The sequence below is a fragment of the Salmo salar genome, chromosome 10 (genome assembly GCF_965601325.2).
Source record: "Salmo salar chromosome 10, fSalSal1, whole genome shotgun sequence".
Lineage (NCBI taxonomy): Eukaryota > Metazoa > Chordata > Actinopteri > Salmoniformes > Salmonidae > Salmo > Salmo salar.
The window spans coordinates 21,153,081-21,180,519 of record NC_138300.1 but is presented as its reverse complement, the minus strand read 5'-3'; the positions used below and the strand labels follow the sequence as shown (position 1 = coordinate 21,180,519).

Genomic DNA, 27,439 nt, shown 5'->3' with positions numbered 1-27,439 from the left:
AAGTAATTCAAATCAACATTATTCAATCTATAACAAAGCCTGGAATAAAAAGTAAAAGGGGTTAAATTGTTTATTTTTTACTTGATAGAGCAAGAAAACAATTCTAAACAAATAGGAACATTTTTTTTTTTTAGGGTGAGGCGCTACACGGTAAACAGTGCTAGCACCCCAGATAAAACGGAATGGTGTTAGTCGTCAAACAGCAGCAGGCAGTAGTCAGGACAGCACACTAATGGCTGCTGCACCTGCAGCCTGGAACCAGAGAGATAGACAGAGGACTCATCTTTATCTGTGCCATTATAGTGTCTGTCATCATGGGCAGCACCATGGAGGCTCTCTCCATTTTGAAGTAGTCAATTTATTTTCTTCACAATTAGCTGATCCCTCTAGGTGACCCGGTTGGACATGACTCCAAGTGTCACCAGGAGGGATCAGCCAGTTAAGTTGGAAGTCCCACTGAGTTGACTACATTAAAATGGTGGAAGCCCTCAATGGCGCTGTGCATGCTAATATAGCCTTTTGGCGACTTAGAGGCCTCAATCATTCCCTATGCCTGGAACGCAGGCCAAGGACCTCAACCATCATGACTCTGAGCAGGGCTCCATAAGATGAACAGGCAAATCTCAAATGACACCCTATTCCCCATATAGTGAACTGCTTTTACCCAAAGCCCTATTAAGTAGTGCACTATATGGCGAATGTGATGTTCGAGATGAACGCCCATTTATCCCTCTGAAATCTAATAGGGTAGGTATGGAGGGGGGGAAAAAAGCTCAATCTATAACAATGGGAGATCAGCCAAATAGCTTGGTGGTTACAGAAAACAATGAGATTCATATGAAAAGGACAAGCTGGGGAGTTGCTGTATGAACCAGCACTTTATTAATTAACACTTACGGTGTCTCATTGTTAACACAAACACACTTGGTTTATCCGGAGGTCTGGAACACCACACACTGCTATCAAAACATATTAATCAGGGGAAAGCATACTCCACATTTGTTGGAGGGGGGAAAAAAAGAAAAGTGTGGCAGCACAAGATGGAACCTAAATTCAAAGCATTGTTTGATCATTTCCTTTCAGTTTAATTTCTATTAGGCCACTGAACTGTTGTGTAGCTCTGAACCATGTTTGGATACAGAAGCTCGACCTCATAAGACCTCATACTGACACAGCACCATCTTATTCCTTCTGAGAGGGAGCTTTGTAAGCATGGTGCATATTTCAACACTTTCTTACCCTGTACTGCACCACCTATATAAATGCAATACCGCTGGCCTTTCCACCAGATGGGCTAGCAAGCTAGCTAATTAAGGGATCTGACATAACTCATACTCTCGCTTGTAAAAGAAAACACAAATAAAAGTATAAATGTCTCTAGGGTTTCGCATAACTACATTCTGAAAGCTGTCCAGCTTTTTAGACCAATGAATGGGTGCGTAGAAAACACTGGACACACAAGAAAATAATCTAAAGTGGAGATCCATTGGAACTGTGGGCATAAGCATACATCTTAACTAGTGACCCTATAAATATACCCAGAGACAGCATGTCTGTAAGAAAAGTAATGCCCCACAACCTATGACTAAAAGCAAAATGGCTTCATAAAATGAAGTCCCTTTCCCAACCCCTTTTGCATTTCAGAAAAAAAGCACATCCTGTCTATTTTGAACACCAAGGGTTTAAAACAAGAGTAGAAAGAAAAGATCATTTGGGCTGCACTATTTCTTTGGAAGGTTCCATTTTTAGTTTTTTTTTTAACCATTTACAAGAATAGTCCTCCCACAATGTGTTCCGTGTTTGTACATATTAAAAGTCAAGTTAGTTACTTAATCCTTTTTCAGCTTAGAAAACAAAGTCTTTCAAAATGAAACACTAAACCAACAGATGTAAAACCACCTCAACAGTAACGTTACCTTTCAAACAAACAGACCTCCACGAAAAAGTCCAGTTCCAAAATAGAAGGGAGCAGAATCCTTTGACTTACAAAAAAAATATTCTAACATTCAGCCATACAAAATAACCAGACACACTCCGGGCTGCTCCTCTGTTCTGCACACAGTCAATTCAAAGACAAGGCAGTCTAGTCTGTGGATAGATTTTGTTCTTCTTCCAAAAGTCTTTATTTTTGCAAAGCTGAAGCTATTTTAGTATTCCTTGGATGGTCCTCTAGGCTCACACCTTGATCACACCGATAGTGTCATTGCGCAAATTAGTACGCAGTATCATCTGGATGTGTGCAACAAAAATTCAACATTCACCTCCTACCATTTCTGTCAAGCTGTCTATGTATACAGTTTGATGCATAAGTTAAATCCAACGTATGCACCACACAGAACGCACTGCAACTGCCTCTGCAACGCTGCAAGGCAAATGCAGCGTTCCATTGGAAATGAATGTACTTCTGGTGTAACAAAATGCAAAAAAGCTGTCGGTGTGATCGAGGCATCACCCACAGTCCCTGCCATGACATCTGTCTGTCTGCAGTCTTGTGCCACCAGCCCTGCCAGGCTTCCACTGAGGCCAGAGAGACCCGGTCCTGGCTCTCCCAGGTAGAAGGGGGGGAGATTAAGTAAGTCGCATCATTCACAGTGGACAATGTTGACTGTCGCGTCACCTGGATAGCCAATCAGAGCCACAGACACAGCTGGACTGGGACATCCCTCCCTCTCGGTGCGAATGTGAGAAGATCAAAACTGACCAGGAAAGAAAGGGGGCACCAGAAATGTTTGAGATTGATTAAGTCCATGCCACCCTTTTGGATGTAGCATCTCATAGCCCTGTAGTCTCCCAGTACAACACCAGTGCTCCATACTAGAACTGAAGACTCAAAGGAAGATAGATGGCGGAGGGAGAGAACATAAGGAGAGGTGCGTTTTAGTTTTTATTTCATTGGTCGATGGTAGATTATGTGATATTGTTTTCCCGAGAGGAGTCCTTTGTTAAATTGATAATGAGTGACTATTATTCAGATTAATAAGGGTTGATAGAGGGGTGGTGCTATTTCCATGTGTTGGCTGTCTGGGAGATGGAGCGGGAGGGGATCATGTCCAGGAGGTACTCTCTCTGGCGCTCCAGGTTGGCTGAGGTGGTGGTCTTGTTGACAGACAGGCTGGGGTTCACATAGGCCATGGTCAAACCTAGAAGGAGACAACCACAGCAGTGAGTACAGAGGACTGGAACCAGGGACACAAAACATCTCAAACACCCTCTACCATCCTTTAGCCTGTCTGCAGCCAGTACAGCAAAAATCAAGGACACACATTTTTTTTATTGGAATGAATGGATTCTGCATTTTAAAAACACAAATGAGTTTGATCCACAACCAGGGAAAAAAAACGAGAAGGCAAAGAGAGAGAAAGGGTCAGCTAGCTAAAGCCTATCTACATCTCAGACTAACAGTCACCCCATTTGTATTTATTTATTTAACTACGCAAGCATACAGTCACCCCATTGAAGTAGTAATGCACCTTCCACAACCTTTTGTGACACTAGAATGTATTTTAGGTCGCAAGGGAGAGAGAGAAGAGAAAGAGAAGCACGTGTGCAGGTGAGGACAGGGTCTTGTCTCTGTCCTGTAGAGGTTCATCTACCTGAGTTCCCGGTGGTCTGCTTCCTCCAGGCGTTGGGGTTGGCCGAGGGGTTACTGCTGCTGCCCTTTGTCCCCTGCGCCGGGCGCATGGCATGCTTACCTGGCCTGCTGGCCAGCGCGGCCGCCGTCACAGCGTTCTGCAGCTGCTGAGAGGATGTGGGGAACGAGTGACTGACACTGCGAGACCCCACCGCCTGCTGCACACTACGGGACAGTTGACCAGGGCTCTGAGAGAGGGAGAAAACATTAAGTTTAGTAATTAACAAATGTGTTAATATAATTAAAAAGGATGCCACCGGTTTTTTAAGGTATCAAAATGTACAGACAAACTTCCCCTTTCGTACAAGTTAGTTGTGTGTAGTGTTGCGTCCCAGTGCTGACCTGCTTGATGGAGGAGTGGTGGCGGGCCACAGGCGTGCCTCTATGCTGCTGCTGAAGTTGGGCTCTGGCCTGCTTGTACTGCTGTGACACCAGCACGTGCTGCTGGTGCTCGCTCTTCATCCCAGAGGAAGAGGGTGTTTTGGAGACGGGGGAGGCGGCCTGATGGAGGATGCGCTGCTCTATCTCCTGCTCCTGCTGCAGGGCCTTGACGAAGGCCGCCTTCAGCCGGTTGGTGTGCTCTGCCTTCAGGGCCTTCTTCAGGTTGGACGACATGCAGTGGTCGCACAGGACGGGGCCGCTCTTCTCCGAGCGCCAGCGCGACGTGAAGTCAGTCTTGCACTGGGCGCAGGTGTGTGGCTCCTTGGGGACGGGGGTCTCTGGGGCAACAGACTGACCCTGCTGCTTGCCTGAGAGAAACACAGAAAAGTGATATGCCAGTATTACGTACCTTATGCCAGCAGCTTTCAAATAGAGCAAGGGAGGTAGAATGAAAAGAGATTAGCTACTACTACTACCATTAAAGCATATAAAACTGCTGATGCAAGGAATCAATATTTCTGAATGAAAGTATAAACTCACCCCGTCCCAGTGTGTCCAGCAGGTTCTGCACCACCTCCTCCAGGCCCACCAGGTAGATGAACTCGTTGTTGGCTGCTGACGGCAGGAAGTTGAATTCAGGGGCAGGAGGTTTGGGAGGAGGGATATCCAGCAGGGTCTTCTCCAGCTGCTTACGCAGAGCCAGCTTGGCAGCTGCCTGGCGAGCAGCCGGGGACTCGTTGGCCTGGACCGTGGACACACTGCTGCCCATCCCGGCCTGGGACGTGACGGAGGAGCCCTTCTGAGAGCCCTGTGGAACAGAGACACATATTAGTCAAGATGAAAAGCGATGGAGAAGTAATGCTGTTGGAAGTCGAAGGGGTCTTAATGTAAGATGCTGGCCAGTACGTTTAGTGACCTGTGTTTCTGACTGTCCTGGATGATAGTGGTCTGACCTGTGGTATGTTGACCAGGACGTTGGTGTTTGGGACGTTGGCTACCCTGATGAGGCCCTGCTGGATGATCCTCTGGCCCTGCACCTGGACGTTGGGGACCGAGGCTCTGGGGGCCAGCAGCAGGGGAGGTGGGCCCGACCCAGAGTGCTGCTGCTGCTGCTGCCGCAGGGACGCGATCTGCTGGGGAGATACCGCGATGGGCTGACAACGTCACACACACACACACACACACACACACCGGAAGATAGGGTACAGCATGGACATAAGGGAGAAGGGAGTCACACACACAGGGAGAGGGACAGAGGCAGGAGAAGGCATGGAGAGAGAGATTGAGAGAAGATATGCAAAATATCATTGTAAAATGAATTTACTGGAAAAGACTGACAAGCGTGCGTGTTATGCATTTGGTCTATTGGTTGCAGAGTTCACATCCAAGGAATTTGTTTAGAAAGCAGCATAGAAATGTATGAAAATACACACTGATCATACAAAGAATGTTAGAATTCGTATTTCTTCATTTTTTTAATGTATTTAACCTTTAACTAGGCAAGTCAGTTAAGAACAAATACTTATTTACAATGACGGCCTACCGGGGAACAGTGTGTTAACTGCTTTGTTCAGGGGCAGAACGACAGATTTTTACCTTGTCAGCTCGGGGGATTCAATCTAGCAACCTTTCGGTTACTGGCCCAACGCTCTAACCACTAGGCTACCTGCCTTATTAATAACTCACATTGCACAAGTACCAAAGGGGCATACTCAACAGACAACAACAAAAGTATGTTTAAAAAAGGTAAGTACCAGAGTATAAGTTACCTGCGCCCCTCTGACCAGGGGTGGCATGGTGGCCTGGGAGTTCTGCTTGGACGGGACATGCTGCCCACCCCGGACCAATGGAGGAGGGATCACTGTGCCTGAGCTACGGACTGATGACACCTGGACACAAAAACAACAGGGTTTACACGCAACACAACCACATGATGAACCCATACGATGAGGGACGATTCCCAACTCAAGATCCACACGTGTAACTCAGACCTTTGGCTAAATCATGATTTAATGGCAACGAGATTTGCCCATGAAAGCATCACGTGCTGATATCACATGATCAGTGTTGACATTTGCTGGCAAGTGGCCAGTCCCTGTCATGTCATATTTACAATCGATCTGTCAAGTCACATAAAGTAAATGTTAAACAGAGCCATTTCACATCAGCTGTAGTGTGTCACCGCTAACTGCATGTGATTACCTCAGACAGCACAGCATGGTTGAACAGATGACACACTGACAACAAGCTAGTACAGAGAGCGTGAATGTGCTTAGTGGCTGAATGGATGCACTGGTATACTATTATAAGGAGCGTGAATGTGTTGTACACAACAGCAGCAATGCACATCTGTATGATTGCATTGTGTAGTGGTGGTGAGCAGTAGCTGCCTGTACCTGTAGCACTCCTTTGCCTGATGTCATGCTGCCTCTGACCAGAGGTGGAGGAGTGGCTACAGAGCCAGAGGTTGGCTGGAAGAGAGAGAGACCAGACTATTCAGCAATCTAGGGGTTTAGCGCAAACAGTGTGTGGTGTGTGTGTGTGTGTGTGTGATTTGTTTAGATACCTTCTGTACAGTGCTCTCCTTCTGTGTCTGGCTCTGTCGTAGTTTCTTCAGCAGCACCAGCTTGGCCTCCTGTAGTCTCAGCTCCTCCATCAACTGTTTGATGATGCACTCCCTCTCATCTGGCCTGCTCTTCTACACAAGGGAAGACAGCAGTGGGTCATACACACAACTACATTAGAATTTATTTGCATCCATGGTAGATAAAGAAACATTGTGAATAGTACAAAGGAGAGGAGTCGCTGTGTGTGTGTGTGGTCATACCATGAGCAGGTCAGTGTCTGTCTTCCTGAAGTGGTTCAGGCCGTTCATGACGGGGCTGGACGGCTCGTTGTCTGACAGCACTATGACCTCATTGTTTGGTGACAGGGGCTGCCTCTCTTTCTTTAAATCACTGGGAGAATAGAGAGAAACAAACAATTTACTTTACAAACTAAACTCTACTAGGCAAAATGTAAATATGGAGAGCAAAACCCCCCTTGAGTGACAATCCCTCTCCTCACACAATTTGGAAATTCATTTGAGTGTGATCATACAACACTAATCACCTAGCAAATGAGAGCCACTTGGGCGTGTATGCAAAAAGATACACAGTAGCAAGATGTGTCCAGTAGAGGGCGGTGAATTCTAACATTTCAGTGGTCTATGAGTGAGCAGCAGTGGTGGGACACCCAAGTTGATCTGAGATAAATAGAGCCGTCATGGTGGAGTGGGAGCTCTGTTCAGAGCCCTGTCTGAATAACAAGCAGACTCCAACTCCTTACAACTGGAATATAAGAGGAGAAAATGCATTCAAAACGGAGCCAAAATACGTGAGCTTCTAGGCCCGAGCTACAAGTTGCAGGCTTAGGCCGGCTGTGTGATTAGATCTGGCCTCATAGCTCCCTCTGTTGCTGTAGCTAGCTGTTGTTTCCTCCAGCTTGAGGAGGACAAAGAGGAGCAGCAGTATACAGCGTGGAGCCTGTGACGGAGAGGGGGAGTGAAAGGCCGATGGAGGAGATCGCTTGCTGGCCCTTACACAGCAGGCGTCCCGCTCGTACCCAGTGGGGGAGTGAGGCTGGGAGGTGGATAGGTGACGCTTTGTACGGACAGTAGCTATGTCTGCAGCCCCACCCCTCCCAGCTGCTGACACCAGAGTTGCAGAGCAGAGGCCCGCAGGAGACACTGGAGGGGAGTGAGAGGGGTGGGGGAGGGGAACATGGCTAGGACAGCCTATTGTATACACCCTGACTGTGTGTCTTGGGCTACGATGCAGAGGGTAGGACACAGGCATATCAACAAGGACAGTCATCCTGGCTGGTGCAAAACATCCCAGGGCCCTGCGGTGGTAACAGGGCTGAGGCCTCGTTGTTTAGAGGGCAGGCCGAGAGAGATACAGTAGCTATGGTTTACAGTCACACCATCCACAGCTGATGATACAGAGGGCTTGTAAAGCAATGGACTAAGTAGGGCAAAAAGTAAACCAATGGATAGGACCACACACACACAACCTAACCAGGAGAAACTCCTAGCCCAGGCAATGGGCAAAGCGAGGGTCGTTATACACACACACACACACACACACACACACACACACACACACACACACACATGACGAGGTGATCATCTCCACCCTGAAAGCTGATTAGACAAGCATAAACAACAGCCAAGTACGTGGTTACATAAGATCCAGTGGCCACGGCTTCCGTTTCTACAAGCTACTAACTTTACTTCTCTGGAATACTCAGCAGTGTTGACTCACACTTCCTCTGAAAGAGTAACCTCATGGGAGGTAGGTATTCCTACAAGTACAAACCACTAGTAATGAAACTGGACATAGACAAATGTCATCAACCGATTGCTTTAGCCTATAAAAAGGTCTATCCGGCCAAAATAAGTGTTTTTAGATCTTTCTAATTCAATGACATTGGAAAGCAATGCATATTCTATTACTCGGCACCCAGTTTCTGAAAGTTTGATCAAAATGCTAGATTTTGATCTTGATCTGCAAACACAAAGTTCTACAAAAAAAACATGGAAACAGTAGCAGCACAGGCTTAGGGTGAAGAAAAGGGCAAAGGTGACATGAGGGTGAACTTCTACGATACATAACTGCAAAGCCCTTCCTTGGCGGCTATCTTCCTTGCGTACTACTGCTCTCACCTCCAGTGTATATTAATGACTACCAAGTGAAGAGATCACATCATGACATCAGGCATTTGGTCATGTGACACACCCACTCAACAACGGCCCCTCCTTTCCCCAACTGCTCCTTCCAAAGTGGAAACCATGGCAACGACCGGCTGGAACCAGTTTGTGACACATAGCCTTCATTTTGTGTGAAGTGAGGCAGAGTTCAGGTGCTGGAGAAAATGGAGCCCGTCAGCCAGAGCCTCAGACTTCTCAAAATGGGGGCAGGCCACCCGGAACAGAGGGAGCACAGACATGCACTTCCTGTGTGAGAAGCCCACTCGCTAGCTAACGCAGACAGCAGTTCAAACACACCTACACACAGTCGTTGCAACACATACACTGTAACAGCCTAGGCTTCAACTTGTCAAAGAGTACAACTTTTTTCCATAAACAACCAACCCCCCCACCATCAACAACAGCACATGACCATCCATGCATACCCTCATAACTCATTTTAACCCAACCATATCTGAAGATCTGGACATGGCCTCTCTCGCATACTGCCTCAGTAGAGACATACAACTTTCAAAAATTAACCAAAAACTTAACAGCTGGATAATCAATTCAGGGCATTATCAACATCACCCCATATTTGCCTTTTTGGATTTACAATGTTCCACTTTTAAATGGTATTTTGAACTTGCTTTCCAAGAATATGTCCCTTTCCAGTCATAACAAAGCACTACATTTCCTAGTCACCAAAATGCACCATGTGCAGACTCGGAGACAACCCATCATATTGTAAACATGCACCAAAGGCCAGATGGGAAAAATAACATTTTAGAGCAATGTTCTAAAACTAAATCCAGAGAGTGATGGTAATATTATTATTAACAAAAATAGACAGCATCTGAGGGTACCACAGTCCAGTTAGGCCTTGTTCAAAATGTACAGCCAGAAAGAGTGTAGGCTTAGACCGTGTGCGTAATCAGTGTTCTTCTCACCTCTTGGACGTGCTCATGTCGACAGGCCCGTCCCCGGTCTGCACCTCCACTTTGATGGTAGCCTTGACCTCGTCGGTCTTCAGGATGCTCATGCTGGCCACCTTGGCTGCCTGCTCCGTCTTCACCACATCTCCTCCCCCCACAGCCACTAGAGCTATAGGGCCGTCTGCTGCAGGTGGCTGTTCACAGTTCTCCAGCTTCACCTTCTTAATGTCCAGCTCCCCCCCGGGGCTGCCAGGGGCCACCACGTCCCTCTCCAGGGCCCGCTTCTGGCTGCGCGTCTGACGCACCGCCTCCTCCGACATCGCTCTACCTGGGGACACAGAACGAGAGATAGGGGGGTTAAAGATAAGGATAAACAAACACACAGGTCTGTGTCAGCGGCGGGCAGGCTTAAGTAGCATCGCACCACCCCAAGATGAGATGGAAGTTGAACACTGGCTGATAATAATGAGTGGTCATGCAATGCAAACACCACTGTCGGGGAAAAATAAACAAACACTGGACCAATTCAACAGTGAGGCACTTGACCAATGAAAACTGCATAAATCTAGGCCTAAATGCTCACTGGGGCACCATATCAGTGTGGACGTGTGGTAGCGGGCCGGTCAGTAATTCCTCCAGCTGTGCTGGAGAGGGGGGCTCTCTGTCTGACTGACCTGACTGCAGCACAGGCCTGCCTCAGTGCCAGCTCCCCAGATGCTGACCCAAATCCCCCATCATTAAAGTAATAGCAGAGGATGGAGCGGGAGGGAGACACGCTCAGCTTGAACATCAGCCTGACCCACAACTATGGCACTACACCATGGCTAAAGCATACACTCACACAGACATGAACATCTCACAGATGCACAGCTTATGAACTGAAACAAGAATCAGAGTTCAGTGTGTACTTGACAGAGTGTGTGTGTGTGTCCTGGACTAGAGTTGAAGTACAGGGAAGGGGGGGGGGGTTGGAAGACCATTAGGCCTACTCTTATCTCCTTTCAAGCCTGCTGACTCCAGCACTTCTAGTCTGCAGTCTCCCCTTAAGTAAATATAATTGCCTCATCTCTCCCCTTATAGAGGTTGTAAACAATCATTGGGGCAGCCACTGTATAGGCTACTTGAGTGTACACAGTTCTACCATCAGATAAAGAAGGCTGACTCAAGGTCTTTCTCATCCACTGTGACATCACCAGAGCAGAGCTCCACATTACCCTTCCCAAGATTCCATGGGAGACACAAAGCCTTTCCATGAGAACCGGTTTAAACCAGTCTGAGGGTTGAGAAGAGGCTGGAGGGAGCAGGTTTTAACCCAGAGAGACCGACTGGCAGCCCGAGAGGCCACAGCCTCCTGCCACTGGGAGATTTTTTTTTTGGGGGGGGGGGCAGAGATGCTGTCGCCTGCATTCCAAAACACAAATGTCTGCCAGAGAACAGGAGGCGGACAGCATCACAGACACCACTGAAATATTTACAGAGACAACTGAAGGACGCAAAATGGCAATCAATCTATAACACTGAACCAATCACTATCAATAGTGAAGTGATACATGTCCATAACATGTCAACTTTATTTAGGTCTAATTGCTTAAAACATTGACTGTCAATGACACACACACTGAATCAATAGATTCATTCGGAGAAACGAAAGGAGACTATTAAGAGATTCGAAAGCCTAGACTTCAGTATGATCTAATTTAATTAATTAATTAAGTAATTAATTAATTAAAATTCAGTTGGTGACACAATATGCTGAAGAATAAAACATCCACCAGTACTCGTTTACCCTTTCACATCTGGAAACCATAACGTTGGCCATGTTCAATTAGTGTCATAAACTGTGCCCTATAAAATGTGCTGGCACATTAGAATCAGGGCTTTACAAACTTTGTACGCATGAAAACATCTTTGCTACGGCTCACATCAAAACAGCTCAATGGGTGAACCACACCTCGGGTCGGCCTGTCAAGCAAGGAACTGATTTTCACACTTGCGTACCTTGGAGTGTGTACAAGGCCAGCCTAAACCCTCAGTCACTCAGGCTACTTTCTGCAAAAGGGCTGTTGTAATGTCATCTTGACACAAGCACAAAAACACATTCACCAGTCAAGGTTAAGGATTAAGGATAAACATGTCGAGTAAATTGCTTTGATGACTGTAAACTAAAATCGATGACGCTCACAAGGCCCATAAATTAATCTAGGGCTTGTCAAGTGTATGCAGTTCACATTGACAAACTCACTTGTGACAAAAAAAAAACACAATACTTGATTGCCAGTTTATTGGACCTGTAAGTGAGTTGAGTCTGAAATTCTCCAATATTGGTTGGGACTCAGTTCAATTCCCACTGGACTTAAAGCACACATAAGAAAGAAAAAAAACAGATGCTTGGACTTGAGTTTTAGTGAGTCATTGGTAGCTGAACACACACACATTTCACCCCAGGAGACCAATACCAGCCACTCCTAGCACTGATGCTTAGACTACGTAAACAGCCTCAAACAAGATTCAAATTCTGCAGGAGTATCTCCAACACCCCAAAACTCTCAAACATGAGAAGTAGTACAGCTGGGCAATACATCTAATGAATGTTTTAGCAAGATATTCCAAATGCCTGTATCGCAAGAATGTAGCTCTGATTGTTCTCATCTCCTTCACTCTTTCTGCTGTGACTGCACCTTCCCATTCACACACACACACACCAAGCCCCCCCCCCCCCCCGCTACACATACACACAAGCTCCTCCCCTGCTACTCAGAACAACAAAGATGAAAGATCACTTCTTTCTCTCTGACAAGTGGTTTCAACTCGCTATTTGCATTTGAGGTTTGGTCAAATAGAAATCGGTCATATGAACTAGAGGTCGACCGATTATGATTTTTCAACGCCGATACCGATTATTGAAGGGCCCCCCCAAAAAAAGCTGATACCGATTAATCGGCCGAGATTATTTTTTTTATATATATATATATATATAAAATAATGACAATTACAACAATACTGAATGAACACTTACTTTAACTTAATATAATACATCAATAAAATAAATGTAGTCTCAAATAAATAATGAAACATGTTCAATTTGGTTTAAATAATGCAAAAACAAAGTGTTGGAGAAGAAAGCAAAAGTGCAATATTTGCCATTTAAAAAAGCAAACGTTTAAATTCCTTGCTCAGAACATGGGAACATATGAAAGCTGGTGGTTCCTTTTAACATGAGTCTTCAATATTCCCAGGTAAGAAGTTTTAGGTTGTAGTAATAGGACTATTTCTCTGTATACCATTTGTATTTCATATACCTTTGACTATTGGATGTTCGTATAGGCACTATAGTATTGCCAGCCTAATCTCGGGAGTTGATAGGCTTGAAGTCATAAACAGCACAATGCTTGAAGCAATGCTTGAAGCAGGAAAGTGCTGTTTGAATGAATGCTTACGAGCCTGCTGCTGCCTACCACCGCTCAGTCAGACTGCTCTATCAAATCATAGACTTAATTATAATATAATAACACACAGAGCTACGAGCCTTACACGGAACCCAAACCGGTGCGCGAGTGCGTCATCGTGTGCCATCGTGCATAAATGTATTTTGTCACCCTACACCAAAAGCAATCACAACACGCAGGTTAAAATATCAAAACAAACTCTAAACCAATGACAATTTGGGGACAGGTCGAAAAGCATTAAACATTTGTGGCAATTTAGCTAGTTAGCTTGCACTTGATAGCTAATTTGTCCTATTTAGCTAGTTCGCTGTTGCTAGCTAATTTGTCCTGGGATATAAACATTGAGTTGTTATTTTACCTGAAATGCACAAGGTCCTCTACTCCGACAATTAATCCACACATAAAACGGTCAACCGAATCGTTTCTAGTCATCTCTCCTCCTTCCAGGTTTTTTCATCTTTGAACTTATATGGTGATTGGCACCCTACACTTTCATAATATTCCCACGACAACCGGCACAACAGTTCGTCTTTCAATCACCTACGTGGGTATAACCAATGAGGAGATGGCACGTGGGTACCTGCTTCTATAAACCAATGAGGAGATGGGAGAGACAGGACTTGCAGCGCGATCTGCGTCAGAAATAGGAATGACTTCAATTTTAGCCCTTGGCAACGCAGACGATCGTTGGCGCATGCAAGCAGTGTGGGTGCAATAATTGAATAACATGGATTTCTAAATGTATTTTGCAACGCTCGCGTACATGACGTGTCCTGTCTGTTCAGCATGTTAGGTCATTAATATGGTAAAATCCGGAAACTATCATTTCGAAAACAAAACATTTATTCTTTCAGTGAAATACGAAACCGTTCCGTATTCTATCTAACGGGTGCCATCCCTAAGTCTAAATATTGCTGTTACATTGCACAACCTTCAATGTTATGTCATAATTATGTACAATTCTGGCAAATTAATTACGGTCTTTGTTAGGAAGAAATGGTCTTCACACAGTTCGCAACGAGCCAGGCAGCCCAAACTGCTACATATACCCTGACTCTGCTTGCACAGAACGCAAGAGAAGTGACACAATTACCCTAGTTAAAAGAAATTCATGTTAGCAGGCAATATTAACTAAATATGCAGGTTTAAAAAGATATACTTTTGTTTTGATTTTAAGAAAGGCATTGATGTTTATGGTTAGGTAAACATTGGCGCAACGAGTGCTTTTTTCACGAATGTGCTTGTTAAATCATCACCTGTTTGGCAAAGTAGGCTGTGATTCGATGATAAACTAACAGGCACCGCATCAATTATATGCAACGCAGGACAAGCTAGATTTTACATTTACATTTTAGTCATTTAGCAGACGCTCTTATCCAGAGCGACTAGATAAACTAGTAATATCAACCATGTGTAGTTAACTAGTGATTATGTTAAGATTGTTTTTTTATAAGATAAGTTTAATGCTAGCTAGCGTCTTACCTTGGCTCCTTGCTGCACTCGTGTAACAGGTAGTCAGCCTGCCACACAGTCTCCTTGTGGAGTGCAATGTAATCGGCCATAATTGGTGTCCAAAAATGGCAATTACTGATTGTTATGAAAACTTGAAATCGTCCCTAATTAAAATCAGCCATTCCGATTAAATCGGTCGACCTCGAACATGGACACCGAAACACATTGATACATCATTTCACTGTAATGGAGGACAACTGAACCTTTCTAACTATAGTCTTTATGTCTCAACTCCTCAAACTACATGAAGAGCAGACCCCTAAAAACAGACTATCAATGAACATTGATTCTGGAAAATGAATGCAGCAGTTTAGCCACAGACCTATACTAGCTGTCTAGTCTGTGTTTTATGTGCAATGATCATAAAAAAATATTATATAAGGAATTGGCAACTCGTTCTCATTCTGAGAAATAAGATGTTGAAATCAAGTGGCCTATCTGAACAAAGTGGACAGGCTAGCATGCTGTTCAAACAGTTGGATGGACAGAAGGGTGTGTACATAACAATTCAACTGTTCTACTGTGTTAACTAGCAAATAGATCCAAGTTGGCTAGACTTTAAATATGAAAGATTATCTGGCTACTCACTAGCACGTGGAATTATGCATGACAGATCGTTTATGAGACCTAGCTGTGTTCATTTTCTACAGCTAATGCCTGCTACGAGATGCATGGTTCTGGCAACATTTCTAACAAGGGTATGTTCATAGACTTGAAAGCCAGACCAGTGATTATTACAAAGAAAAAGCAGATTAAACTACTTTACCATTTAGCCGATGTATAATTTCACAGGTCCTGATTTCATTAGATTATTGCTGACTGTTTGAAATGCAGCGTATTTTACCTGTAAATTGTACAACAAAGCTTATTTAGAAACAATATAATACATTGATATATATTGTGAATCGCCATAAGTTTGAAAAAAATCTAAAATAAATAGATTATTTTTAGACCATATCGCCCAGCCCTAAGAGGAACCAGTTGGCCAGGCTGCTGAAACTGGTCAGCTCAGCATTTTTCGCCCACTCAGCCCTTGCATTGCCACAGAGCTATAGTGATTCATAATATCCCCCACATCTGCTCAGTGTTTCACTAAAATCTGCCTATTTTCCAGGAAGGCAGGGCATTTTCAACTAAAACAAACGGAGGCCAGATTTAGGTAGCTCAAGCAACGATAACAGAACCAACGGAGATGGGGGTGGAGGGCACGAGAGGTGGAGGCAAGAGGGACACTGCCTATAAAATGGTGGGGTGGAAACACTGTTGCGCTAAGAGGGACTGAGCACTGCGACATAACAAGGACAGATGTGCCCCGTTTCTACCCATCCATGAGCACAAAGGGCATCTATCTGAAGGGGGTGGAGCATGCATAAACCACAGAGCACACAGCTCTTTACCATCATGCCCTGAGCTCACACATTCACAAACACATTTAGTGACACTGGAGGGAACTGGTAGTCGCTGAACTTCCTCCCTGAATGCAGCCAGGGCCAGCAGGGCCCAAAATGGCCACAGGGCCTGAGTGGCACAGCAGTGTAGTATTACCTGCTCTTGACGTAGGTCTACATGTGAATCATAGGAGCCAGAAGGCCTCTGCAAATCCCTCCCTGCTGATGACATCCAGTAGAGTCATCTCTAAGGGAGCTATTCTTGTGTGTAGCTCAGGCATGCATGACTCGTCTCATAGTAGATGGATGGCATCATGAAGACGCAACATTTGAGAGACTTATGTGCCCGTCCTCAAATGTCACGTCACACTTCTACCTACCACCCTGTTGAAGCGCATTTGCTATTCACCAAGCAATGTCTATCTATAGCTAGGTTTCCATCCAATTGGCGACAGATTTTCATGCAAATATTCAAAAATCTGCATTAAACAATATGTGCATTTTCCCATCACAGATGTTTTTCCATCAAATTGACTAAAGGCTGTGCGTGGTAACGTAGTGCACATAAAAATAACTTGCCGTTAAGTTCCCATTTACTGAATTAAAGTTCAAATGCATTCCCATCGCATTTTTCAACTCTGATGGTTGTCACAAAAATGTCTGCCGTTATATAGCAAAATGTGCACACTCTGGTCTTGGCACGTGCACTCTAGCCAACAGCTTGCAGATACAGTGCGGGTAGGCTACCTACATGATGAGATTATTATGGACAAAAGAGCGAGATTAATTTTATTTGTCAAACGTCAGCCAAGCATCAATCACCATGTCACCAGAATAAGACTCAATGTTTATTGGATAGGAGCATCAAGCTCATCACCGTGCACTATCATTTATTTTATCTGTAGCCTAATAAACTGCATGCTTTCCATAGTCGTAGTGGGAGGACCACACAACAGATCACGCGATTCCAAGTTTACTTCAAGATGGTTATTATATCAATATTAGCAAATAAAGGCATTTCCACAGCAATTTCTAGCATAGTTAATTTTACAGATAAAAATATCCCACCTTAGCATATTTATCCCACCTCTAGCGTATTTTGTTTTGACGACATTAGGAACGCCAAATTTGCTGTTTCCATTAGGTCTGTCTTGACATGTAATTTATTTGCATAAAAACGGTTGAATGGAAACCTGGATTATGTGAGAAAAATCAGGATGTTGCATTAGACAACCTCTGGGATGACATGAAAATAAATCAGACAGAGCAATAAGCAGTAGAGTACAGCTAAAACGTATATACTAAAAGGCCAAGTAGGAAAGTGAGAGTTTATCCATTCACTGCCATTGAAAGTAACACCAGAGGGATTGATTGGGGAATAACATGGCAACAGTACTTCAACCAGTCATCTGCACTGACACGGGGCTGAGAGAGCGCTTTGGAAGCAGGTGATGGCAGGAAGGTACCAGGAAGGAGTGGAATGAAGAGAGCGCTTAGAGCCCATACAAGGACAGATTGATGACATTTCTTTCTCCCTCTCACTATAGGGTGTCAATCAGGAGACTGGGCTGTGAGAATTGAGCCTTGCTTTCAGTCAGTGACCTCCATTCAAGAAAACAAAAGCATTTCATCATGAAAAGACAGGAAAATACGAGTTCAGGATTTCTTTCATTACTTGAAAATGGCCAGTACAAAAAAACACTGAAAAACATGTTTAGTTTGAAATAGAGTGGAGATCATTCTTGCTGTGGGCAGAGGGCCAAAGTATGGATCTAGAATCAATGATAGTGTCATTAGGCATTATCTGGCAACTCCAGTGTGAGTCAGTAAAATACAGTGGAATTTGGAAGACAATTTCATCTCACAAATAACCCCAAACTGTCGATCAACACCTGTACTGTTAAAGGAATCAACAGGTCCGACTGAAGTAGGCTATGCATTTCAAGCAAGCAAAACACCATGTGTGACATCTCAAAAGTTTGTTTGCCTAAAGTGCGGGTGGAGTGTGACAACCTGGTCTCAGAGTATTTTGTATTATTCTATATGTAAATTCGAGACACTCCATTTAGTATGCTAGGTTATGTTTCGTATGGTTACATAAGGAAGATGGTTACTTAAGGCAAAAAAGGAAGGTGGTTGGTCAGGGTGGATGGGTCGGCGTATAACGCAAACTTCTAGCAACCCAAAGGTTTGCAAGTTGGAATCTCATCACGGATAACTTCAGCATTTTAGCTAATTAGCAACTTTAACTACTTACTACTTTGCATGTTAGCTAACCCTTCCCCTAACCCTTCACCTAACCCCTAGACTAGCTAATGCTAGTGAGCTAGCTAACGTTAGCCACCTAGCTACAATTTGTAATATATCCTCTAAAGGCTAGGCGGGACGAATTCGTCCCACCTACGTAACAGCCACTGCCAGCCTGTGGCGCGATTTTCAAAACCTTAAAAATCCTATTACTTCAATTTCTCAAACATATGACTATTTTACAGCCATTTAAAGACAAGACTCTCGTTAATCTAACCACACTGTCCGATTTCAAAAAGGCTTTACAACGAAAGCAAAACATTAGATTATGTCAGCAGAGTACCAAGCCAGAAATAATCAGACACCCATTTTTCAAGCCAGCATATAATGTCACCAAAACCCAGAAGACAGCTAAATGCAGCACTCACCTTTGATGATCTTCATCAGATGACAACCCTAGGACATTATGTTATACAATACATGCATGTTTTGTTCAATCAAGTTCATATTTATATCAAAAACCAGCTTTTTACATTAGCATGTGACGTTCAGAACTAGCATACCCCCCGCAAACTTCCGGGGAATTCGCTAACATTTTACTAAATTACTCACGATAAACGTTCACAAAAAGCATAACAATTATTTTAAGAATTATAGATACAGACCTCCTCTATGCACTCGATATGTCCGATTTTAAAATAGCTTTTTGGTGAAAGCACATTTTGCAATATTCTAAGTACATAGCCCAGGCATCACGGGCTCGCTATTTAGACACCCGGCAAGTTTAGCACTCACCATAATCATATTTACTATTATAAAAGTTTGATTACCTTTTGTTGTCTTCGTCAGAATGCACACCCAGGACTGCTACTTCAATAACAAATGTTGGTTTGGTCCAAAATAATCCATCGTTATATCCGAATAGCGGCGTTTTGTTCGTGCGTTCCAGACACTATCCGAAATAGTAAAGAAGTGTCGCGCGCATGGCGCAATTCGTGACAATAAAATTCTAAGTATTCCATTACCGTACTTCGAAGCATGTCAACCGCTGTTTAAAATCAATTTTTACGACAATTTTCTCGTAGAAAAGCGATAATATTCCGACAGGGAATCTCCTTTTCGGCAAACAGAGGAAAAAAATCCCAAAGGCGGGGGCGGTCGGGGTCACGCGCATAAGCCCAGTGTCCCTTGATCGGCCACTTGAGAAAGGCGATAATGTGTTTCAGCCTGGGGCTGGAATGACGACATTCTGTTTTTTCCCGGGCTCTGAGCGCCTATGGACGACGTGGGAAGTGTCACGTTAGAGCAGAGATCCTTAGTAAATGATAGAGATGGAAAAGAAGTTCAAGAAATGGTCAGACAGGCCACTTCCTGTAAAGGAATCTCTCAGGTTTTGACCTGCCATTTGAGTTCTGTTATACTCACAGACACCATTCAAACAGTTTTAGAAAATTTAGGGTGTTTTCTATCCATATGTAATAAGTATATGCATATTCTAGTTACTGGGTAGGAGTGGTAACCAGATTAAATCGGGTATGTTTTTTATCCAGCCGTGTCAATACTGCCCCCTATCCTAAACAGGATATCATACGGTAAGAAAATTCATAACATACTGTACATAATGCAAATTCGTAACATAATAAATTGTAATTCTTAAAACAAATATGAAATGGGTGATGGACATCCATAAATTAATACTTACCATATCATACTAAATGGAGTGTCTCAGATTTATGTACAGAATAATACAAAATGCTCTCAGCACATCACACGATATAAAGTGTTATCAGTTTGCAAAGGTGATGGTAACATAGTAAGTATCAGAAAACAAATGCTTTAATTGGTCTCGATAACTGGCTTTGTAATGTACAACGTTATCTACACATTCTAAAGGCAAACCATCACCTCAGGTTTCTAAATGACGTGTGCTCATACATTGCACTCTACCCATTATCAACAGGGTTGGAAAATTACACCCTCCAAATTCTTGGCCTCCAACCGCAAGGCACTACAGAGGGTATATACCAGGCGGTGTCAGAGGAAGGCCCTGAAAATTGTCAAAGACTCCAGCCACCTAGTCATAGACGGTTCTCTCTGCTACTACACGGCAAGCGGTACTGGAGCGCCAAGTCTAGGTCCAAGAGGCTTCTAAACAGATTCTACCCACAAGCCATAAGACTCCAGAACATCTAGTCAAATGGCTACCGAGACTATTCACATTGCCGCCGCCACCACCCCCCCGCCACTCTCTGTTGTCATCTATGCATAGTCACTTTAATTAAACTCTATACATACTACCTCAACTAACCGGTGCCCCCGCACATTGACTCTGTACCATCACCCCCCTGTATATATTGTTATTTTTTACTGCTCCTCTTTAATTACTTGTTACTTTTATCTCTTATTCGTATTTTTTTTAAACTGCACTGTCGGTTAGGGGCTTGTAAGTAAACATTTCACTGCAAGGTCTGTTGTATTCGGCGCATGTGACTAATACAATTTGATTTTAATGTATTTCACCAGCCACTTTGGCGGGTGGTCACACAAACTATTTGGTTTTTAATCCAAAGGCCACATGTAGAAGTTGGTCGAATTGACAAGGCTACTAAAGTGTGACTTTGCCCTCGTGTTTCTTGGCCAGTTATATAGTAATACATTTATTGTTTTAGAAAAACAGAAAGCATGCTCATTTACCACTTTTGAATCAGATTGAATTAGTTTAGGCCCATTCCATTTTCAGCTATAAACAATGGATCGATAACACAGTTGGCTAGAACAATATGGAGAACCTGGTATGACTCTCCTGTGAGCACATTCTATTTTCATATGAAGTCCTTCAGGGGTATAGGATCAATCAAAATGCTCCATTTCCTCAGGCTGCTAGCTAACCTCTTCTATCTGATATGTAAATTACCTTCCCTAGGGATTGGATTTAGCGAGCTAGAACATTAACAGCACACTGACGCTTTTAAAACGGGCTCTATTGGGTCCAGTGAGAGGGAGACAACATAATATTGCCCAATAAATGGGCTGCACACAAAGCTATTAAATCTCCTTCCTATGCAATTAGTGTCCATCTGTTCCCTGTGATACACATTTTAAAATCGGCATATCGTCCTAGATATGAATAACGCACAATACATTTGTTTAATTATTCATTTAAGCACTACAGATCGTGTTTTAGGTTAAGAATGACGTCAACTCCTAATATGAATTTAGAAAGAAAGTAAAACTGCAACCCACTGCATTTTCTTTGGAATATCTGATTGTGACAAAAAACACATTGCTTAATCTGGTTCCACCAAGCTGAGTACATGGAGACTAAACAGAGAGAGAGGGAGAGAGAGAGCATAGAAAGAAGAGTGAAAGACAGGGAGCCAGCTGACTGGGTGGTGGGGGAGGGTAGAGCGGCTGGCCATAGATCTACTGTACACTGATAAACACTTTTCCTCTTCAGCGTCCTCATTCTCCGTCTCCCATTGGTTGTAGCAGCATGGAGGCAGGGAGGGTGCCCCTACTGGTTCGGTCCTGAACACCAAGGGTTAAGCCCTGCCATTTTAACGCAAATGACAGATCAGGCCATTAGGGTGTTACCTAACAAAATGGAGGCCTTTAACCCTGCATCTACCAGAGTGAGGCTCCACCTGGATTCCCCTTAGCAACCGGACGACGACCGACGGCACGCGCAAAGCCTAAGAGGTGCAGCCAGCCCCCTACACGTGAGCACAAAGGAATGTGCACGTACGGAAAAGACTCAATCACAAACACCAAGCACACTGCCACCAGTCAAACATATGTGCGCATACACACACACACAATCCCCGTTTCTGAGAGGAAGAGGACTACTTTACATTAGTGTTTGCAGTCACGATGCAGGCCGATCTAGCCGCAGCATGCATTGGGACATTAAGAGCAGATTAGTTCATAGATCATAATTAGTATGAAATACCAGCCGCTGTACCTTTGATTCCATTAACCATGTGGTCTTCATGATGATACAGCCAGTGGATAAACTGATCAGCTAGACTAGACTCGTTTTAGCTTGAAGTAATGAATTTGAATGGCAGCTCTGTTGAAGTTGAGTTTACCCTGCTCAATAGGCCAACTACAGAACCCTGATTTCTCCAGAACTCAAAGTGAAGGGTTGCATTATAGGTCTGTGCTGACTCAGAGTACACAATGACTAACTACATTTAGAAGAACTTCCCCGTCACAGGGGTGGGCAATTCCAGTCCTCTGGGGTCTGATTGGTGTCACAGTTTTGCCCCAGCCCCGACTCCAATAATCACCTAATCATGATCTTCAGTTTAGAACACAATTTGATTAAATCAGTTGTGTTTGCTAGGGATGGAGAAAAAGTGTGAAACCAAATCAGGCCCTCAAGGACTGGAGTTGCCCACCCCTGCGGGCAAGCACATAGCCTACTTGAGGCAATATGCTGGTAACAATATTTGAACGTTATTCTTCGGCACAGGCTATCCGTAGCCTAGAAATTATTTCTACCCTAGTATATGGAAAAATACCCTTCTTAAAAGGGATATTTTATCCCAATCATATAATGAAAAACACATCACCACACTATTTGCTTTGTATTGAAAGTGATACATCTTCTAAACTTGCGGACATGTAAACTAATGAACAAAATAATCAAAATATGTCTGCATAAAATATCCCTTTAAATCTCTACTGTTATAAGGTGTTTGTGAATCCTGATGCAAATTTCCTTAAAGAGATACTATGGGATTTTGCCACGAACTTCCTTCCTACTGGATGCAGAGACTTAAATGGTCTCCATGAGTTCATCTGACTCGGGGAAGTAGATAAAAAGGGCCTCATTGCTAAAATCCCGAAGTATTCCTTTAAATCATACAGTACACAATCTATCAACATCAGGGATTCATCAGGGACACCCGCCAAATGCTCGGCCTCCAACCGCAAGGCACTACAGAGGGTAGTGTGAACGGCCCAGTACATCACTGGGGCCAAGCTTCCTGACATCCAGGACCTATATACTAGACTGTGTCAGAGGAAGGCCCAAAAACTTGTTAAAGACTCCAGTCACCCAAGTCATAGACTGTTCTCTCTGCTACCGCACCAGAAGCGGTACCGGAGCGCCAAGTCTAGGACAAAAAGGCTCCTTAACAGGTTCTACCCCCAAGCCATAAGACTGCTGAACAACTAATCAAATGGCCACCCAGACTATTTACATTGAAACCCCCCCTGCTCCCTCCTTTGTTTTTACACTGCTGCTACTCGCTGTTTATTATCTATGCATAGTCACTTTACAAATTACCTCGACTAACCTGTACCCCCACACATTGACTCGGTACCGCCTGTATATAGCCTCGTTATTCAATTTTTTTTTCACCTTTATTTTATATAGCCTTGTTATTAGTTATGTACATTTATTGTGTTTGTTTTTACTTTATTTAGTAAATTTTCTTAACTTTCTTGAACTGCATTGTTGGTTAAGAGCTTGTAAGCATTTCACGTTACGTTTTACACCTGTTGTATTCAGCGCATGGGACAAGTAAAATTAGATTTGATCCGTTTGGGCTTCCCCTCTATGATGCTCATAGGCCGAACAGGATATGTTAGAACTGAGAGTAACAAATACCACAATTTGGCTCTCATAAGAATATAATTGAATAGCCCCGTCTAGGCTCTTCTAAGGATAGCTTTCCACTCCCTATTTAATCTTGCTCTTGTGACTGACTTGGTTCGAACAAGGTCTACTGCATGTCACAAGACTGTGTTAGCTTCCTGTGGGCTTTAGATAAGTGGGATAACAAGCCTCCAGCTAGGTTACTCTTCAAAAAGAGTGTGGTTCGTCGAACCACCTCGTTTACATTTCACCCGCCTTTGACCTCATACTCAGAGATCACGGCACAAATATAACTGACTGTGCTCGAAACCAGGCCTACTGCAAAACACCACCACTTTCTGTGGCAGAAGGATCTCAGAAAAGTTACTCATCACACAAGCATGGTCACCAAACCACCGATGTTACACTTCACCCCCCTTTGACCTCCTCCATGAAGAGACATTTCACCCCCCTTTGACCTCCTCCATGAAGAGACCCATCCAAGTCACAGGACCAATGCCTGGGCTTTAGCTCAGCAGGCTAACACAGTCAGTCACGTTACCATTATAATGGCACCCCAATGGTGGAACAAGCTCCCTCACGACGCCAGGACAGCGGAGTCAATCACCACCTTCCGGAGACACCTGAAACCCCACCTCTTTAAGGAATACCTGGGATAGGATTACGTAATCCTTCTAACCCCCAATAGATGTACTATTGAAAAGTGGTTGTTCCACTGGATATCATAAGGTGAATGCACCAATTTGTAAGTCGCTCTGGATAAGAGCGTCTGCTAAATGACGTAAATGTAAATGTAATGACTACCCTTGCTGGAGACTTGAAACGAACACGTCTCAGGCAAGGTTGCTTATCACATAAGCACAGATTACCAAACCCACACTATTTTGATGAGTAACATTGCTGGATCTTGAAGGCTTGTATTAGTGTAGCAGATGGGGATCTGTGGAACTCACTCCTCAGCCTGAAGTGTTGCTTGCCCCTGTCGCAATTGAAGGCGGACATTTTTAATACTACGATGGGTAGGAATGCTTTAGGAGGGTGGTCACGTGTGTTTGAGGCAGTGTGTCCAACGTGTGTCCTAAGTTCGAGTCTCCGAATGAGCTGAATCAGGGGGAAGCAGTACCCGTCAAGCAAGCAGTGTGTCGTCCTTTTCAGGAAGTTCATGTACTTATCCTTATAGGCTTTAGCTAAGTGGGCTAACACAGTCTTGTGACATGCAAGAGACCTGATTCGAACCCAGTCAGTTACAAGAGCAAGATTAAATATGAATTGGAACGGCTATCCTTAGAAGGGCTATGACAGGGCTATTCAACTATAATCTTATTGTGGCCAAATTGTGTTTCTTTGTGACACTCCCTTCTTACGTGTCCGTCACAGCCTGTGATCATCAGAGGGCAGCAGAAGGCATTAGAGGTCGAAAGATTATGATTTTTCAACGCCGATGCCGATTATTGGAGGACCCAAAAAAAAGCCGATACCGATTAATCGGCTGATTCATTGTTTTGTAATAATGACAATTACAATACTGAATGAACCCTTATTTTAACTTAATACATCAATAAAATCAATTTAGCCTCAAATAAATAATGAAACATGTTCAATTTGGTTTAAATAATGCAAAAACAAAGTGTTGGACAAGAAAGTAAAAGTGCATTATGTGCCATGTAAGAAAGCTAATGTTTAATGTTCTCATGTTCTGAGCAAGGAACTAAGAAAGTTGGTGATTCCTTTTAACATGAGTCTTCAATATTCCCAGGTAAGAAGTTTTAGGTTGTAGTTATTATAGGACTCTTTCTCTCTATACGATTTGTATTTCATATGCCTTTGACTATTGGATGTTCTTATAGGCATTTTAGTATTGCCAGTGTAACAGTATAGCTTCCGTCCCTCTCCTCGCTCCTACCTGGGCTCAAACCAGGAACATATCGACAACAGCCACCCTCGAAGCAGCGTTACCCATGTAGAGCAAGGGAAACAACTACTCCAAGTCTCAGAGCGAGTGACGTTTGAAACGCTATTAGCGCGCACCCGGCTAACTAGCTAGCCATTTCACATCGGTTACACCAGCCTCATCTTGGGAGTTGATAGGCTTGAAGTCATAAACAGCGCAATGCATTGCGAAGGGCTGCTGGCAAAACGCACGAAAGTGCTGTTTTGAATGAATGCTTACGAGCCTGCTGGTGCCTACCATCGCTCAGTCAGACTGCTCTATCAAATCATAGACTTAATTATAATAACACACAGAAACACGAACATTAGGTCATTAATATGGTCGAATCCGTAAACTATCACGTTTATTCTTTCAGTGAAATACGGAACCGTTCCGTATTTAATCTAACGGGTGGCATCCATAAGTCTAAATATTCCTGTTACATTGCACAACCTTCAATGTTATGTCATAATTACGTAAAATTCGGGCAAATTAGTTCGCAACGAGCCAGGCGGCCCAAACTGTTGCATATACCCTGACTCTGCGTGCAATGAACGGAAGAGAAGTGACACAATTTCACCTGGTTAATATTGCCTGCTAACCTGGATTTCTTTTAGCTAAATATGCAGGTTTAAAAATATATACTTCTGTGTATTGATTTTAAGAAAGGCATTGATGTTTATTGTTAGGTACAGTCGTGCAACGATTGTGCTTTTTTCGCAAATGCACTTTTGTTAAATCATCCCGTTTGGCGAAGTTGGCTGTCTTTGTTAGGAAGAAATAGTATTCACACAGTTCGCAACGAGCCAGGCGGCCCAAACTGCTGCATATACCCTGTGAGGTGACACATTTTCCCTAGTTAAAAGAAATTCATGTTAGCAGGCAATATTAACTAAATATGCAGGTTTAAAAATATATACTTGGGTATTGATTTTAAGAAAGACATTGATCTTTATGGTTAGGTACAAGTTGGAGCAACGACAGTCCTTTATCGCGAATGCGCACCGCATCAAATATATGCAACGCAGGACAGGCTAGATAAACTAGTAATATCATCAACCATGTGTAGTTAACTAGTGATTATGATTGATTGATTTTTTTTTATAAGATAAGTTTAATGCTAGCTAGCAACTTACCTTGGCTTCTTACTTTATTCGCGTAACATGCAGGCTCCTCGTGGAGTGCAATGTAAAGCAGGTGGTTAGAGCGTTGGACTAGTTAACCGTAAGGTTGCAAGATTGAATCCCCAAGCTGACAAGGTACAAATCTGTCGTTCTGCCCCTGAACAAGGCAGTTAACCCACCGTTCCTAGGCCGTCCTTGAAAATAAGAACGTGTTCTTAACTGACTTGCCTAGTTAGAAAATATTTATAAAAAAATATATTATATATAAAAATAATAAAATAAAATTAAATTATTTTATTTTAATTTAAAAAAAAAATAAATAAATATTTATTTTAAAAATTAAAATAAAAAATAAATAAAAAAATGAGATTTTTATTTATTTATTTTTATTAAAATAAATACATTTTATTAAAAACATTTTGTAAAAAATACAGATTGTTATGAAAACTTGAAATCGGCCCTAATTAATCTGCCATTCCGATTAATCGGTCGACCTCTAGAAGGCATGTCC

The 27,439-nt window shown here is 43.4% G+C and overlaps 1 protein-coding gene across 4 annotated transcripts in view; it reads right to left on the bottom strand.

The window, feature by feature from the left end:
- Nucleotides 1–2,727: 2,727 nt before the first annotated feature.
- The window catches only part of gatad2ab (GATA zinc finger domain containing 2Ab), a 31,882-nt gene continuing 7,170 nt past the window's right edge, over nt 2,728–27,439 (bottom strand). The window contains exons 2-11 of one of the 4 annotated variants that reach the window (XM_014216292.3): nt 9,692–10,004; nt 6,840–6,969; nt 6,579–6,710; nt 6,409–6,483; nt 5,767–5,901; nt 4,966–5,166; nt 4,553–4,820; nt 3,974–4,380; nt 3,594–3,819; nt 2,728–3,140 (exon numbers count right to left, since the gene is read on the bottom strand). In XM_014216292.3, coding sequence (XP_014071767.1) covers nt 3,001–3,140; nt 3,594–3,819; nt 3,974–4,380; nt 4,553–4,820; nt 4,966–5,166; nt 5,767–5,901; nt 6,409–6,483; nt 6,579–6,710; nt 6,840–6,969; nt 9,692–9,996 — 2,019 coding nt within the window. In that variant the 5' untranslated portion in view covers nt 9,997–10,004 and the 3' untranslated portion in view covers nt 2,728–3,000. The remainder of the gene's footprint in view (nt 3,141–3,593; nt 3,820–3,973; nt 4,381–4,552; nt 4,821–4,965; nt 5,167–5,766; nt 5,902–6,408; nt 6,484–6,578; nt 6,711–6,839; nt 6,970–9,691; nt 10,005–27,439) is intronic. The other 3 variants (XM_014216296.3, XM_014216294.3, XM_014216298.3) reach the window with 3 other exon arrangements.